We start from the raw sequence: 16,694 nt of genomic DNA, 5'->3' as shown, positions 1-16,694 counted from the left end.
GAGGGGCCGGGGGTCGCGGGGTGGAGCGGGGTTGGGGTCCCGGGCGCACGGAGCGGTCCTGCCGCGCCCTCCCGCTCCGGCCGCTGCTTTTTTATTTTCATTCACGAGGAAGGCGGGGGGGATCCCAGGGGGTTTGGAGCAGCCCGAACTTGCTGCTGTCGTGTTTTGTGTGGCGCGTCTTGCACGGCGCAGCCTGTCTCAACGAGGTACCTGAAATAAATCTTTACCGCCCCTCTCTCTCTCGCCGCGAAGCTCCGTGTAACGCTGATGTTTTCCCTCGAGTGCACTATGCAATATTTACTGTCCACTTCGGTGGCAGGGAAGAGCTCATTTGCTTTCCACTGTTCCTTCCCTCCGGGGCTCTCAGGTGGAGGCAGGTGGGGTACGGCGGCGGGAGAGAGGGGCGGGGGTCACTCTCCTCAAGCCTCATCGACTCCGAACTTCCAGATGAGCTTTGCGAGTGAGGGAGCATCCGAATTCTTCCTCTTTAGACTCGGTGCTTGCCGAGATCGGAGTGGAGAGGCAGAGAAGAGGTGAGTGAGGATCCCCCTCGCTCTGCGGCTCTTGAGGGGGCACCTGGTAAAACTGTGATGGGACATCTTCAAAACGGAGAGGCCGAGGGAACCTTCCCCGAGGTGGTGGAGGGCATTCAAGCCATGGAGCTCCTCGGACGCTGTGGGCATGTGCTGCCCTGGCTTGCATTTATGTGTTCAGAAAGCATCTGGGTGAACTCATGAGAGAAATCTGAAGATTTTAAACAAGAGATACACCGTCTTTGACTCACAGAGCCCCTCTGCGTGACTTGCGGCAGCTGGAAGAATATCCTGGGGAAGCACCACTTGTTTGTATTGCCCTCTCTAGGTGTGTGCACCCAAGCTCTGCTGCAGTTATTTCTTCCACCCAGGGGTGGGCTGATGTTGCTTAAGAAACCCCAAAACAGTCCTGGAAATACTTGGTATGAGGGACCTCTTACTCTCACGCTTTTATGAGACAGTTGTGTGTATGGTCACTCACAGAACAGAAGCATTACCAGTATTAATTCTATGTTGAGAGAAAAGCTGACTCAAAAGCTGTTCCTCGTTAGCTGCGTTTTCATTGTTTCTCAGATAAACTAGTGTTTATCTTTGAGTCACAGGTTTTTCTCTCTTTTCTTACTGCTTTTAAATTACTTGTTGCTTCAGTTCTGGAGTTGACTGATAAAGAATAGCTTGGGACAAAATGTGGCTGCTCCCTGTGCTCAAAATGTCCATGCAATATCTTCTCAGCAAAGAGTTGTTTTCAGTGTACTTAAATACATTCTTTAGAAATAAGATTAACTGTTACAAACGCTAATTTCTGTTCTGCTGGCAAAGGGAAAATTTACAAGCAATGAAAAGTATGGTTTTAACTTAGAAGAGAATTAAAAATAAAGGAACTACAGTGTATGAAATGCATTTATTTTCTATGACAATGTTTAAACTTGCTCTTTCATTTAAGGTGCAAAATCAAATCTCTCAGCTATTATGCTTTCTTGGTTTACCTTGAAACACAATTAACTTTGATAGGGAGGCATGTATAAGTCCAAAATTGTCAAGTTGATCTGAGAACAAAAGAAGGTTATAACTTAATTTGACCTTCCTTTCTCTCATTCCCCACCCCATCCTCTTGTGTTTTCTTCTAAAGCTTGTAGAAGCAATTTGATGTTGACATTCAACTATACCACAGGGGTCTCAAACAAAATTTTCATTGTAAATACTTTGTATTTGACCACTGCCTACACATTCAGATCTCTAGTGAATTTTTTGAGTACTTCTTAAGCTTACTGACAAGCTTACACAGGTGAAAAAGCTTTCACTGGATTTCACAGAAATCAAGCAATTTCTGTTGCTCGGGGAAGCGATGCAGCAGGGAAATTCAGCCTTAAGAGAAAAACCCTGTTAGCTGCTCATAACGCGCTACTGTTGGTCACACTGCTCTGCACAAGTGCGATGTTATTCTTCTCAAGACAGTTTCTGGTGTCATTTATTAGCAGTATCAAGTAAACCAAACTGAGGCTGGAGGACTCACTCCTCTAGATCCTGTAATGGACACCTGCCACGGTTTGTCTTTTCTACTCTTAACTGTAAGCCTAGGAAATTAGAAAGAAGGAAATGTTTCAGCTTTACTGCTGCAGATACCTACCTTCATTTTTACCACTGTCTCATAGGATACTGAGGTAGAAAACATCGTGACTACCATATAACTTCAATACAGAGAGTCAAAATAGATTATGGAGTGCTGCTTTTGGAAAGACACACCAGAATGTAGAGTCTGAGTGATTATTTCTCAGCAGATCTAAACTGAGGGGCATTCAATGAAATTACCAGGTAGCAGAACTGCAGTGAACGTGTCATGGTACGTGTCCTTCACGTGTAGAACTGCTGTGGTGTGTTGTGGCTTAACGTACAAATGAATTCCAAAAGTAATTAGGTGAAATAAAAGTAAAACAGGTATTGAACAGTGATCAGGAGGTAACTTCCATTTCAGGAAGTTCGTGAGCTGCTGATTTCCTGCATTTCTGTGGCTGACTGAACAGAACATCTCTGTATGCTATGTCTATCTGACAGCTTGTTCTATTCTGAAAATAATATTTATAAACAAAATTCACTCAAAACTTAACTACTGTTGTGACTGAAGTATTAACTTTGCTTCAAGGTGATCTGGGAGCGTGATTCAGAAAGTAGTTGACCATCATCCTGGGGGTGTGTGGAATCACAGTGATACTTTTTAAAGAATATGTATTAAGATTGTAAATTTTCTAACCATGAAACTGATGTAAAGACAAGGAGTACTGCCTACAGCCTGTAAGTTTAGATCTTCACTGCTTCATGTACCACAACTTTAATTAGACTAATTATTAAGAACTTAAGATTTGTGTTATAAAAGTATTTGTATGCTTTTTGTATATATAATTGTATATTATATAGAGGCATTTACTTTTTCTGTGTTACAATTGCCTTATCTATTGAAAGGACAAGGGACAGTGGTTTTAAACTGAAAGAGATATGTAAGGAAGAGATTTTTATGATGATGGTGATGAGACACTGGCACAGGTTGCCCAGAGAAGCTGTGGCTGCCCCCTCCCTGGAAGGGTTCAAGGCCAGGTTGGACGGGGCTTTGGGCAACCTGGGCTAGTGGAAGGTGGCCCTGCCCATGGCAGGGGGTTTGGACCGGATGGTCTTTAAAAGTTCTTTCCAACCCAAACCGTTCTATGATTCTGTGACAGATACTAGGGAAAATAAGTGGGAAAGCAGCATTATGAATCTACAAGTTTTTCTCAGTTTGTTTTGGGGGTGGAATGGGATACAGGATTTACACAGCAGTGGTTTATGTCTCTTGATTGCAGCTGACAGTCATCTTGCCAGTGGTTAGAGATCAAAAGGGATGGTATCAAAGGAAAATAACCCTTCAAAGTATTTTAGTTCCTGGGAGGATGGAGGTGAGGCTAGGAGAACAGAATGATTAAAAAATAAAACAATATGATAAAGTTTAAAAGTACACAGCCCCTGGAGCAGAGTTCGAGAGGGTTGTGTTGTGAGTCAAGTGAACAAGGTTCTATAGACCCCACAAGTCTAGTAAAGCTCACATTTAATAGGACATATGTATGAAAAACAGAGTTACTTTATACAGCAAATATGTATATAGTCTGTTGTATTTTAAAACTCTTATCAAATTAAATAGTATATTGCTCAGAAGTCTGTATTGTGACTGTTTACCACTCTGTGTTTTTTACCTGGAAAGAAGAAAATTGCCAATACGGAATACAAGTGAGGCCTGCTGTGGCAATACCATTTTGTCGCTTGTGACCTGTCCCTGTCCGCTTTACTTGGATGTAGTGATGAGATACCACCCCATCTTTCTCTGTGAAAACACAAAAAGGAAAGAGTCCTGATACTCATGCTTGCTTGTTCACACCCGCTCAAATAAAACAGTTCAAAGGAAAATGATTAGATAATGAAAGGCTTGGTTTAGAAGTCTAAGACTTACCAAAACTCTGTTAGGTAGTAAACCTGATGGTATTTGGTAAATTTTAAAATGTTCAAAAATTAGGTAATGTATCAGAATATTATCATCATAGTGGATCTTATTACCATATCTCTATTTTTATCCTGATCTAATATAAGAATCAAGGGCTTGTGTAGTCAGTTCAGAGAGAGGACAGACCCAGGATGCTGCTCTTCGTGTTTCCTGGTTCCTGCTGACAGCAATCTTTAAAGAGCGATTGAAAGCCTAAAAGTCTAAATTCAGGTTGGATATGTTGTCCCTTTGAAAGGAATACAAGATTAATGAAGTGTCATTCCTGTATTTTGAATTTTATAGCATGAAATTAAGTTTTAAGATGTTTTTAAAGGCTTTCCAGTAACCTGGAACTTCTACTATGGAACAACAGTGTTCTTCATTAGACTTTCTGTTAGACTCTGTGCAATTTTTGTCTTTTAATTACTATTACAAAGCCTTATTTTCAGCTTTTATGTTACTTGTCAATTTTATTAGAGACTATTCTTGGATGCTTACCGTACTTTTCAAACATCAAAAGACAAATGAGAAAGCACAGTTTTGCAAAATTTTTAAACGTGCCTAGAGTGACTTAAGAGTCCTTCTTAAAGAGGACTTGGGCCCCAAAATCACTTTCTCTATTATGCCAACTTTCACAAAAGATATAGAAAAGTCAAGTCAAAAGGAAGATGTACAAAGTCAGGTGACTTTGCCAGGGTCGCATCAGCATTTTGTGATGAAGGAAGGAAGGAACGGAGCACAAAAGTTTGGGATCTATTCAGTTTGCATTTGACTGTGGAACTTTCCTTTTATGAATGTTGTCCAATTACTATGGTGTGAGAGTATATATCAATTATTATTGTCTGAACAATTAATATAGGATTTTTTTTTTTAAGTTTTCAACCTTTAAAAATATCTGAATTAAACATTCAAAGACAAAGCTAAGCTCAGAAAATGGTGTAACACTGTGCACTTCTTTGTTGCTTCTTGATTGTTTGTAGACTTGTTCCTTTTTAATAGCTTGCAAGAAGCAGGTAGGTAAACCTAGATTCCCTTGTAGGAACAGTTTAATCTATTTTTATAGTCTGAGTTAAGGAACAAAACCATTAAAAATCAACACCATAAGCATCCAAATGTCTGTTGGTAATAGGGGTTGAGGACGTACGGATTTATTAGTGGAATACCTGTGAGGTGACTATGTGAATGTGGTGTTAACCTTAAACTTTAACATTATGACTTCTGCAGCTTTTAACTTGTGTACCTTGTTTTTCTCATCATTTGTTCTGTTTCCTTTTGGACAGGGATATAGGCTCTCGCTTTGTGGCAAATTATGCTATGCGATAGGAGGTGCCCCAAATCAAGTGGCAGGGAGTGCTGCCTCTTTCTTCCTACAGATCTACCTGCTAGATATAGCCCATGTAAGTAGCACAAGAAACCTTGATAGACTGTAGACTTATCTCAACTCAGATGTTGTCAACAATGACTCTGGAATGGTAAAAGGTGAATGAGCTAATAAAGCTTTTAAATTGTATTGTTATCATTGCCTTTAGCAATATTTGTTTTTCTGTTTTCCCTAGTTTCCTTGAAGTGGCCATCGTTTGCTTTTAGTTTGGGATTATTGGTAGAGCTTTAGGCACTGTACAGCTCACACACTCTCAGACACAAGAAAAAGCAGTTCTCTATGTCGAGTCAAAGTGTAAGGTATGGGACATCTGAAACATTAATATCACCATGTTGAGGTTGTGAAGTTTTGTTCATTTGGTTTAGTTAAAAATCACTGCAGTTGCATCCAGTAGTCAACATAATTTCACACAAATTTCATTTGGTTTTTCTGGGATAATTTCTTTGTAAAGAAAGCTGACATATCCTTCCTGAAGGTTCTTTGCTTCCAGTCTGTGACTTTCTGGTGCAGAAGCAGACCTGGTAAAACAAAGCAGTAGGAATCATCCCATTCATCTGACTTTCAGCTGCTCCAGCTAGATTTCAGGACAGCAAAGAAAATCAATCCATAAGCATTTTTTGCTGTTTTGGATTGTTTTATATGTCTGCATGGTAACTAGGTGGACAGATAAAGTATTATAGGATAGGAAAAAGGATTTTAGGGAGAGGGCCAAATTGCAGGGACTCTAAGAACAGCTCTACCTGAAAGTACATGAGTGGCTTTCAGCAGTGATGACTTTTTATTTGCTGGAAAAAACAGGAGGTTCTGGATCAGATATTTTTTATCCATTTGCTGTTTAAAATGTAGAAAGACAGGAAGGATATCATGACTTGAGGAGTGAAGGTGTCCAAAAGATTGGGCTTATGATTTTCCTATAGAAATCTGATACCAGAAGCTGAGGTGTGATTTACTTGATAAAACAGATCTTGAGTGTCATGTTGAGATCAAAGTCACAAGGTCTAGAAAAGGAGCCAGGTTTGGACAGCAGTGTCACAGATGTCAAGTGGATGGTGTGGAGTCTGAGGAGTTGGAGGTGGACCAGGTAACTTGGATGTGCATCAGGGAGGTGGATGTAGCTCTGACTACAGCTGTTTCACACTTATGTCAAGGATGGCAATACAAGCCATTGGAGATGATGAAGCATGACCTGAATGAGAAAGACACTAATACAGTTTTCCCAGGGTGCTTATAAATATGGCAGTTTCCCCTCTCTGCTTATCACAGAAATGGAATATTCTTGAAGCTAGGGACTGTTTATTTCTTTAGTGTTTGTGTACAGTGTCCAGAAAGCTGGGGTCCCGTTCTTGCATTGTCGGGTGCTACCTAAACAAATGGCATAGTAATTATTTTGTTAACAAGCTCCTACTGAAATGCAACAATTTTGCTTAATCTTTGTAATGATACACTTAATACTTCATTAAGGGGCTTGATTATTTGTTCCTTGATGATTTAGTTTGTTCCCTGAAATAATTCTGCAGGGACAGGATTTATTTCAAGGCCTGATAAACATCTCTGAAATCCTGTGTTTTTTTCCACACATTTTCAGGGGAGAGCATGTAATTTTATAGTCACTGCCTGGATTTAATTCTTGCCCACTTAGAGGGCAGAACTGTTTTACCTCTTTGACAGACTGTGAAACTCACTAGGTGTAATCTTTCATACATAATCTGCATCCTTTCTAAGAAAATTACATTTTATTCACTTTCTCTAGCTTACAGTTTTCCATTTGAACTCCATGTTCTGCCTAAATTACTTGTGTACACACTACAGACATATAAATGTAACTCCAAACCACACAGAATCCTTGAGTCAGATTACTAGAAAACACCAGAACTTCTGATAATAGGATCCTGGTCTTTATTCCTTTTGAGATGGATGAATTTAGCATATTTTAGCTTGTATTTTATTAACACTGAAAAGTTTCTGGCATTGGTACTGACAGACACTGTCCAGATTTAGGGGCTAAGAAAATACAGCCAAGAGATGTATAAACCCATACTGATGATGAATACAGGGTGACTACACATACTCCACTCCTAACATAAGTGAGGTTTTAATTTTCCTCAAGGCTTTCTTCCACCTCTGTTTATCTAATAGCGACTTCCTTTCAGTCTACTTAAGTTATCTCAACAGAATACCAATGCAAAACCCACTGAATTTGAAGTTTTCTGTCCCTGTGTCCCTCATAACTGCAGTATTCCAATCCCTGTATCTGAGCTATTTTACTCTTGTTTTGACTGACCTATCTCTTGAGCAGCAGTAGTGACTTCTGAGCAGTTCCGGTGCAGCCCCCATGGCAAGTCTGTCTCAGGGTTGATGGGCTACTTGCCACCCTGGCTGTAGGAGGGTACAAGTCAACAAAGGTGGATAAGGTGAACATCGGCAAACTGCTGTGGGGAACAGCCCAATGCTCGTCCCAGCCTTGTCCTACCATAGGATGCTTGGAGAGCCGCTGTCATTACCTGCTGGAGACTACCATTCCCAATCCTTCCCTGTTCATAAGCTTTCTAGGGTGGAGTATGTGTCTTGGGGCTGGTGGTGTCAGGAAGGTTGGCCTCCCCTGCAATTTCACCTAATTTGGGCTAAAATTTAACAGGTGTGATTACAAAAGTGCATAGCATCTGCCTTTTACAGAGGTCATCCAGAATACCCAAAGATTATTGCTTCCTTCTTTCACCTCTGAGGGAATACCTACATCAACCTCTGTGGGCAGGGACCTGCACCAAGCTGAAAGCCTTGGAGGCAACAAGCTCTGCAGAAAAGCAGGGCTACTAGCTCAACCTTGGTGTTGTATCAGCTACATTCGCCAGGCTTCCCGCTGCATTGGAGCGCTGGTAGCATGAAGAAGTACATAGATGAAAGGGGTTTGTCTGCTATCACTGTTTAAGCCACATAGGCTGTTTCAGCAAGCTCTTTCTTGATAATTGACGTGAGGAACATTCATGTTTATATAGATTTACATGACTTTTTTCAGGCCTGTAGTTTCAGGCGCATGAACTGAGCACTTGGAAGAGAACTTACCTTTTTTAACCATTGTGTGATATGAATTCCTAAGCTCTCTACAGATATATGTGAAAAATAACTATGTTGCCTGGGACAAACTGTGTTTCTATATAGGCACTTAAGTGTGGTCCTCCTCGGTTAACTTCAAAGGGTTTTCTACTTGGCCATTTTATTCTTATGTAATCCATTAACATTTTTCGAGTTAAATTTGTTGGACATGTGCTGGAAACTTTGATTTGAACAGATGTGCTTTATGCAGTTCTGTTGTCATAGTTCAGTTCTGAGTGGATAAAGTTTGCTGTGCTACAGCCTCTTCCACAGCCACATGCCACCAGTCAGCACCTTGCTGGTAATCGCAGGAGATGAAAAGCCATGAATACGTGTAAACTTCTCCCTCTACCTTTTTCTAGATCAGGTCAAGATAAAGATATGGGGAAATGTGGTTGTGTGGGGAGCAAAGTGAGGGGATAATTATAGTGGGACTCTGTCAGGTTTTATGTATAAAATGAGGACTTTAGCCTACTGTTTGACTATCTGACTCATTTTCCTAGTTCTAAACACATTCATAATCTCTTCTTCCTTGCACTTTTCCCCTCTAATCCCTTCTTGCATGATGCCTGTCTCAAATGTCTCATTTGTTTGCTACGGGTAACCAATAGTAATTTCTATGACAGCTGCAGACAGGTTTTGTAAATGAACTATCATTATACTTTAAAACACTGAGGTTTTTTTCTGGAAAGTTGCTTTATGCTGTTTCATTGTATTGTGAAACAATGGCTCTTGTTTACAGTGTTCTGTCTGTACTTTCAGATTACTCCGTTTCATGCCTCTTTGGTGCTGTTCATTGGCAAAGCCTCAGGTGCAGTTACTGATCCCATTGCTGGCTTTTTTATTAGCAAAAGTAGATGGACAAAAATTGGCCGGCTCATGCCTTGGTAAGCATAAATGTGTACATATATTTACATATATATATATATATATATATATTTATGAATATTGTGTATTTTGTCATCATACAGTCATCTCATTGAATTAGACTCATTTTTCTTTGCCTGTTTCCCAGACAACAGTGATTGTACTAATTCTGCATATATAAAATCAAACACAAAAGTTGTCATGTCATCTATTTCCCTTTCATTTGTTCACCCATGAAAACATAGAAGAGATTTTCTACCACTGGTTAAACAAACAAGTAAAACCAAGACACTGCATTATTAACAAAACTGTAATCTGAGATTAAAAACTTTCTTGAATCTGTGGTTGAAATTTCATTTTTGTCTAGATTCCTTTAGTTTGGCTTTACCCCTTCACAAAGTTGGAACTTGTTTCTACGTGTGTCCTACTGTGTCTCCACTTCTCACATCAGCCTTCCAGGATTCCGTTAAATTTAATTCCCTAGGTTTTCAGTTTACTAAAGGATGTGTGCATACATGTGGAACAGATGTGACACCATAGCACTGAAGGGCTCAGCAACCACCAACCACTGCCCAGACACTCTGTTACAGTCTTCCTTACAGCAGTCATTCTGGTCCTGCTTGTCTTAATCCCTGTAATCAGAATACTTAATTAAAAAAAATCATCATGACTTTTATAATGAGTGTGATGCTGTAAGATTTTGATCAGCATTTTTAAAGGGACAGTGTGATGTTTCACTGTGACAGACTTATCCCTTCTGTGCACTCTAGCTAGCATGCTTGTACATGTGCTGTGGTGTGCTGTAAGAAGAGTTCAGAAGAATGGATATTACTCATATAGGAAGGAGATTGACATGTGTGAAGCAAGAAAATTGGAAAGGATTGATCCATGTTGAGGAACCCAAGCTTGTCTATGCCACAGGGCATGCATTTGTTGGGTTTTTTGTATTTTGGAAGTCAAGGGGAGACTGAGTAGTTTGTGAAATAGAGCAGTGATGAAAGACTGCCTATCTCGTGCATTCTAAGAATGGATTGTAAAATATTTTGAGTTAATTATGAATTTTGAATTAATATAATCTCCAAACTTGATTCGCAACAAAAATGTAAATGTGATATCCTGAGCAAAGAAGTTGGATTTTCATGGAAAATAAGCCCAGTTTTTAAACTGGTGGTCCTCTTGCTGTCATGTGGTTTTAAGGCTACAGAAACTTGTCCGTGGGCAGCTGATATATGGCAAAGAATAGAAGGCAAGTACATGTTGCAAGAAGGCTGAGATCAGCTGCTCTTGGCCCCAACAGGCATAGGGCCTTCAGATCAAAGTTAAGCTTTTTGTCAAGACCCCCATGGGAAAAGAGGAGCTTGCTGCCATTTCTCTTTTCAGGATTTGGTTTGTGGCCAGGTAAATGGAGTGCTTTTTAAAGAGCACCGAATTAACCAAATAACAAAGTTATTCAAAAGGAAAATAATGAAATTTCTACACAAATGCTGTTAGATGTATTCTGATGCCTTTTTTTTTCCCAGTTCTCTGAAAATACTGCAGATACGCATTTATTGTTAGTGTGAAATCGATGTTAGAATAACCCCCATCCTAGCACAAGCATGAATTTATCAGCAATTTGCACTGTAAACCAACTACTGTACAACTTGTACTTCTTACAGGAGAAGTGCTCTTCTAACCTGGCCTTTAATATACATTCATCAAACAGCTCCTTTCTTTCTGGAAGGATTTTGTCTGTTCTTCTGCTAATGGTATTTTTTTTTCATGGGAATTTCGTTCCTACAGTTTTGTTGTGGTTTGAACCCAGAGGGCAACTGAGCATCACACAGCCCCTCGCTCACTCCTCCCTCAGGAATGGGAAGGAAAAAATAAAAGGCTCTGGAATCGAGATAAGGACAGTGAGGGATGAGTCACCCATTATGGTCATGGGCAAAAGACAGGCTCCTTAGGAGAAGAAAAAGTACATCACTTTAATTCAGACACCACCACTGCAAAGCAAAAACTCCTTCTTTCTTCCTGGGCTCAGCTTTGCTCCTAATTTCTCTACCTCTTCCCTGGCAGCGGTGCAGGGGGGCAGGTGATGGGGGTTGCAGTCACCCACTGTCTTTGCTGCTCCTCCCTCCTCAAGAGCTGGACGACTCACACTCCTCCCCTGCTCCAGTGTGGGGTCCCTCCCATGGGAGTCAGTTCTCCGTGAACTTTCTCCAAGTCCTTCCCACGGGCTGCAGCTCTTCCCGAACTGCTCCAGTGTGGGTCCCTCCTGCATGTTGCAATCCTCCCAGTGATGAATTACTCCAGCAGGGGCTCCCCACAGAGTCCCGGCATTCTTCAGGTGCAGTCACCAGCTCCAGCGTGGGGACCTCCACGGGCTGCAGGTCGGCATCTGCTCCACCGTGGACCTCCGTGGGCTGCGGGGGCATGGCCTGTCCTCCCACCATGGGCTGTGGGCGAGTCTCTGCTCTGGTGCACCTCCCTCTCTTCTACTCTTTTCTTCTGCTAACCTTGGTGTTTGCATACGTGTCTTCTTCACCACTCCTCCTCCTCCTCTCAAATTCCCCTTCTTAAGTACGTTATCGCAGAGGTGCAGCTGCCATCACTAATTGGCTCGGTCTTGGCCAGAGGTGGGTCCAACTTGGAGCTGGGGCAGCTTCAAAAAGTTCTCACAGGGGCCACTGCTATAACCCCTCCCCTGCTACCAAAACCCTGCCACACACAAATCCAACACAACTTTGGAGGTCAGAACAGACTTATACAAAGCAAAAAAAATGGCTCTTCCATTATCTTAAAAATACTTCCCTATTTTGAAATTATTCTGACTTCTTAAATGTCTAGAGTGAAGCAATGGAATTGGCTCAGTGAGAAAAGCTTGCCAGCAAAACAAGAACATTAGTAAAGATGGTGAACATTTAACTATGGCTTAATACTGTACTCAGTATAATAGGAAGTCATCAATCACAAAGGCATAAACAGACATTGGCTTGAGATAGCAAACCTGGTCAAATATTTTGTCAAATGAGATAATAGTAGACAATCAGATATTCCGCAACTTCAGCAAGGCTCTGAAAACTCACTGACATTAATGTCAAAAGGAAAATGTGGAAATAGGATGGAAGGGGGAAGACTACCAAAAGGGTTCTTGCTGAAAAGTTGCATGAAAAATTGACTATGAAAATATTTTACAGTTGGGACTCTCTCTGGACATCAGTCTGGAAGGGCTCACACTTCTGGAGCGGAAGGTGTTGAGATGTGTTGGGATTTTACCTTTATTTGCATTTTTCACTGCTGACCAGCTGTGGATGTACTGTGGCCTGGGGACTGGAGGGACAGAGAATACCAGAACCTGTCACTTTCCTTATAAATGCTCAGCTCCCAGTGATGCTGTCCGTCCCAAAGAGCAGTGTGGGAAAGTCATTGTTTTACTAAACTATTTACCCACATTACTCTTTTGTATTCCAGGTTTTCAGTTCACGATTGCAAAATAATCAGCTGACCCCCAATGTCAGTAGTGCTGTTGTGAAGGGATTAATCTGTTTTCTCTTTTACATGTTTGGATATTTTTTGTTGGGATCTTGGTCATCTAATTACATTGTTTAGTGGCTGATTTACAAGAATACAGGAGAACCCTAATGCTGCTGCAGCTCAGATTTTTAGGAAATGTTATCATCTGACTGTTTATTCCGTATCATGGAGTTTGACAAGTGTTGTTTGCCTGAAATAATTTTTAGACTAACGTAATTAATTGCTGGTTAATGGCAATTTAAGTTTCTGTGGTTCTTTTTTTTTAAGCCACCTTCTTCAGAAGATGATGTTTTTATGTTTGAAGTGATTGGAAGTTTTGCTGTTGAGTTAAACGGAGCAAATTATCATATACCCAAGTAGATACAGACTGTAAGAACTTTTGCAGTGGGCTGTCCATTATCTTTTATGCCTTTTTCAGCATTTTTAAGTGTATCAACATATTTGCACTTGCTTGAAGTAGCAATGAAGAGGCTAAATTGAGAGGAATACAGAAGGCATTAAATTTGGAAGAGGAAATCCTTGGTAATAAGTAGGCTCATGTAAAAATTGCTGGAGTATGCTAAGACATGTGACAATAGAGTTTAGTTTTCTGTAGTTCTTTCTAATAAATGTGTAGTCTGAGACATGTGCTAAAGAATGGCAATATATAGGTATGCTGTTACAGTGCACATGCAAGAAAACTGTTTGTTCTGAGTGGGATATTAACCGAAGTATAATATAGCTCTTTTTCTTCATGTTTGCTGGTTCTTTTTCATTTTAAGGAAGTACTTCTATGTGTTTGATATTAATCTGTGTATTTAATGCACACTAGTTAATACTTAAAAACATGGCATTATTGTAGTTAGAAAAACTTAGCATAAAATAAATGGCATTATATTGATTATTAGCAGAAAAATATAAACTTCTTTACTATCATTACATTGAGATTGTTGACATGTTAATCTTCTTTGTAGGATGCTGGCATGTACACCCTTCACAGTAGTGTCCTATTTTTTTATGTGGTACCTGCCTCCTTTTGTATCAGGAAGAGTTGCATGGTACCTGATTTTCTACTGCCTTTTCCAAGCACTGACCACAGTAAGTAGATTACAAGTCATGATGTTCTCAGCAGTATCCTGCTTGTTTTCTGTCCATATTAATTCATTCAGATTTAAGTTTGAGGTTTACCAAAATTTTACATTTGATTTCAATATCTAGTGAGTTTAAGGGATAGGCAGATGTCCTTTTATCCAACTCCTTGCTTGTTGATGGCTTCTGCCAATGGTTTCTCTGGCAAATGACCTGCTAATTCAGGTTACCTCCACTTTCAGTGGCAGTGCCCCAGATACTCAACTCATTCTTGTATAGACCCACAGAAACATTCAGATTCCTAATTCCAGTTAGACATCTGACTTCTCATAACTTCTATTTTTAGGAACAGATTAGAATACCAAGTAGGTTTGTGGCTCTAGTTCTGGGTGTTGTGACTGAGTCTAGAAGGCAATAAAAACTCAGTGTACCAGAGCTGAGATAGTACTGATAGTAGTCATCACGATGTTTATGCCTGGATATAAGGGTTTGAGCACATTAATTTTTTAATACAGCCCCAAACTTGCAATGTTTATGCAGAAACCATCATTTCAGTGGATCCCAGTGGATTCTCTGAAGCCATATGACACACTTAGAGGTTGCATTGCCCTGTTTTGCCTTGTAGCCAGTATCAAGGAAGAAACAAGGTATCTTCTGTGCAAAGCAGTATCACATAGCAGATGAGAACTGGAAGCTACACAGCTGCTTTGCAAATTTGGCAGGGTGTATCCTGAATTCCACTGGATCACATTTTGAAAAAATGATTCCCAGACATTTTAAATGTTTGTGTTTCTTGTTTGACTTTGGCTTTTTTCCTGTTTACAGATCTGTTGGACCTGGGAATTCTGTAGTCCAGTTTAACACAGGAATGTTTCCATAGGTCCTTTGCTCCCTCTGTAGAGAGATGGTGCAGAAAACATTCACAATGTGTTAAAACAATTTTCTTCCCTCTCTCTTTTGAAGAAAAACCACAGGTTTTCCATGGCAGAGCTTTGAAAACATATACACTTGCTGTATTTGATAGAGGTGAACAGAAATGCATTTTGTACAGAGTATGATGCAGATTGTAAGACTTAGTTTGCCTGACTACACATCTCTGTGGTGGTGGAAATACCACAGAGAACTTGACTGTTCCTGTCCCACTTCACAATAGTGTGAGAGTTTGGCCTGTATGTTGTTCCAGGATTTTAGAAGTGATTTTTATTTTGGTTCAGTAGTAAGAGGACAGGGTCCCACTCACATCATGACCATCCGAAAGGTTTAATGTTCAGTAGTTATTTTCAATGAAGTACTACTGAAGATGAGGCCTCTCCTGCAGTAAAAGTGGGGCTCATTTACCCAGAATTGCAATAAATATTACCAGTGTATTGTTTCCACAAAGATTTTACAGGAAGATTATCAATTGCATGCTAGATACAGTGCTATAAAAACAAACAAGTAACACTCCTCATCTACCTTTTTTTCAGTGCATGGACAAAGCAATTGGGTGTTTCTAACTAATCTTAAATTAAGGAGTGTGTGGCAAAATATTGATGAAGACAAAGTAGTTTTCACAGGCACCTCCTGGAATTACATAGTGAGACAGATATTTGAAATATTTTTGAGATTTATACAGTGTTATGGCTTGAATAAAATGGAAGATTTTATTGTCTTCATTATGACTTTACTTCCTGCTAGTTAGCTCAAGCTAGGAAGATGATAGTCTCCTAGTGCAAAGAAAACTAGATGCTTTATAGCCTAGCTGTGAGAACATATTCCCAAGGAAGGTGAAGGAGCACAGCATTAAGGTAAAGCCTCTTGGTAATTTAGTATTTGTATTATGAAACATACTTTTTCCTTTTATATGCTTTAGAAATCAAAAAGAGAAGACAGATCTTTGTGCTAAAAAGTACAATGTTCTAAATTGAATTTGAAGGTCGCATTACACTATTTTCCTGGATATCAAAGGAATACAGCACTTACCCTAACATTTTCTAAGTGATGTTCTTTCTTTGCATAGTTATTCCAAGTACCATATTCTGCCCTCACCATGTTTCTCAGCACAGACCAGAAGGAGAGAGATTCTGCAACAGCATACCGTGAGTATGATCTGGGCTTTCTCATGTGGATTAGGGCTGAGTTTTATTTAAAATCATCCTTTATCTATAAGAAGTTCCTAATGGTTTGTGTCCCTAAACTTGACTTTTATATGAGGTTTTTAATATCTGATGAAAAATATTTTGTCTTGTAAATGCTTCCATTTTTCTAGCTAAACAGGACACATTAATGTTTTGTTGTCTCAAATTGTCTAATTAGCTATAAACTATTTTTGGTTTATTGCTAGCCAGACAAAACAATAAAAATCACTCTTACCCAGGCCAGGGTAGGGAATAACGATTTCATTTAAAGGTGATTTGTAGGGGGAAAGAAAGCACTAATCATCTTGAACATTCAATTAAAGAAAGTCTGAAAGTAATTTTGAGGGGGTGTTTGTTTTGTTTGTTTGTTTGTTTTTTCAGATTTCCTTAGGTTTATGTGTTTTATATTATAAATTCAAATCCCAAACCTGTTTTCTCTGAGAAAAATTATAGAACTCATAGAACCGAGACCATTGACCTCACCAAAAAAGAAGAGTAACTATGTATGCATGTTCAGACCAACTGAAATCTCTCTTTTTATTTAATCTGTGTTTATTTAATTCTAACATATACCAGGTAGTTTAAGGACAGATCATGGTGTAATATAACTAGTACTCTGA

The 16,694-nt window shown here is 39.8% G+C and overlaps 1 protein-coding gene across 1 annotated transcript in view; it reads left to right on the top strand.

The window, feature by feature from the left end:
• Nucleotides 1-4,657: 4,657 nt before the first annotated feature.
• Nucleotides 4,658-16,694, top strand: part of MFSD2B (major facilitator superfamily domain containing 2B) — a 36,736-nt gene continuing 24,699 nt past the window's right edge. The window contains exons 1-5 of the mRNA XM_026846438.1: nucleotides 4,658-4,717; nucleotides 5,316-5,432; nucleotides 9,269-9,393; nucleotides 13,843-13,966; nucleotides 15,957-16,035. Coding sequence (XP_026702239.1) covers nucleotides 4,658-4,717; nucleotides 5,316-5,432; nucleotides 9,269-9,393; nucleotides 13,843-13,966; nucleotides 15,957-16,035 — 505 coding nt within the window. The remainder of the gene's footprint in view (nucleotides 4,718-5,315; nucleotides 5,433-9,268; nucleotides 9,394-13,842; nucleotides 13,967-15,956; nucleotides 16,036-16,694) is intronic.

This window comes from Athene cunicularia (genome assembly GCF_003259725.1).
Source record: "Athene cunicularia isolate RWA chromosome 3 unlocalized genomic scaffold, athCun1 chr3_part1, whole genome shotgun sequence".
Taxonomy (NCBI): Eukaryota; Metazoa; Chordata; class Aves; order Strigiformes; family Strigidae; genus Athene; species Athene cunicularia.
This window is presented reverse-complemented; position numbering and strand designations above follow the sequence as displayed.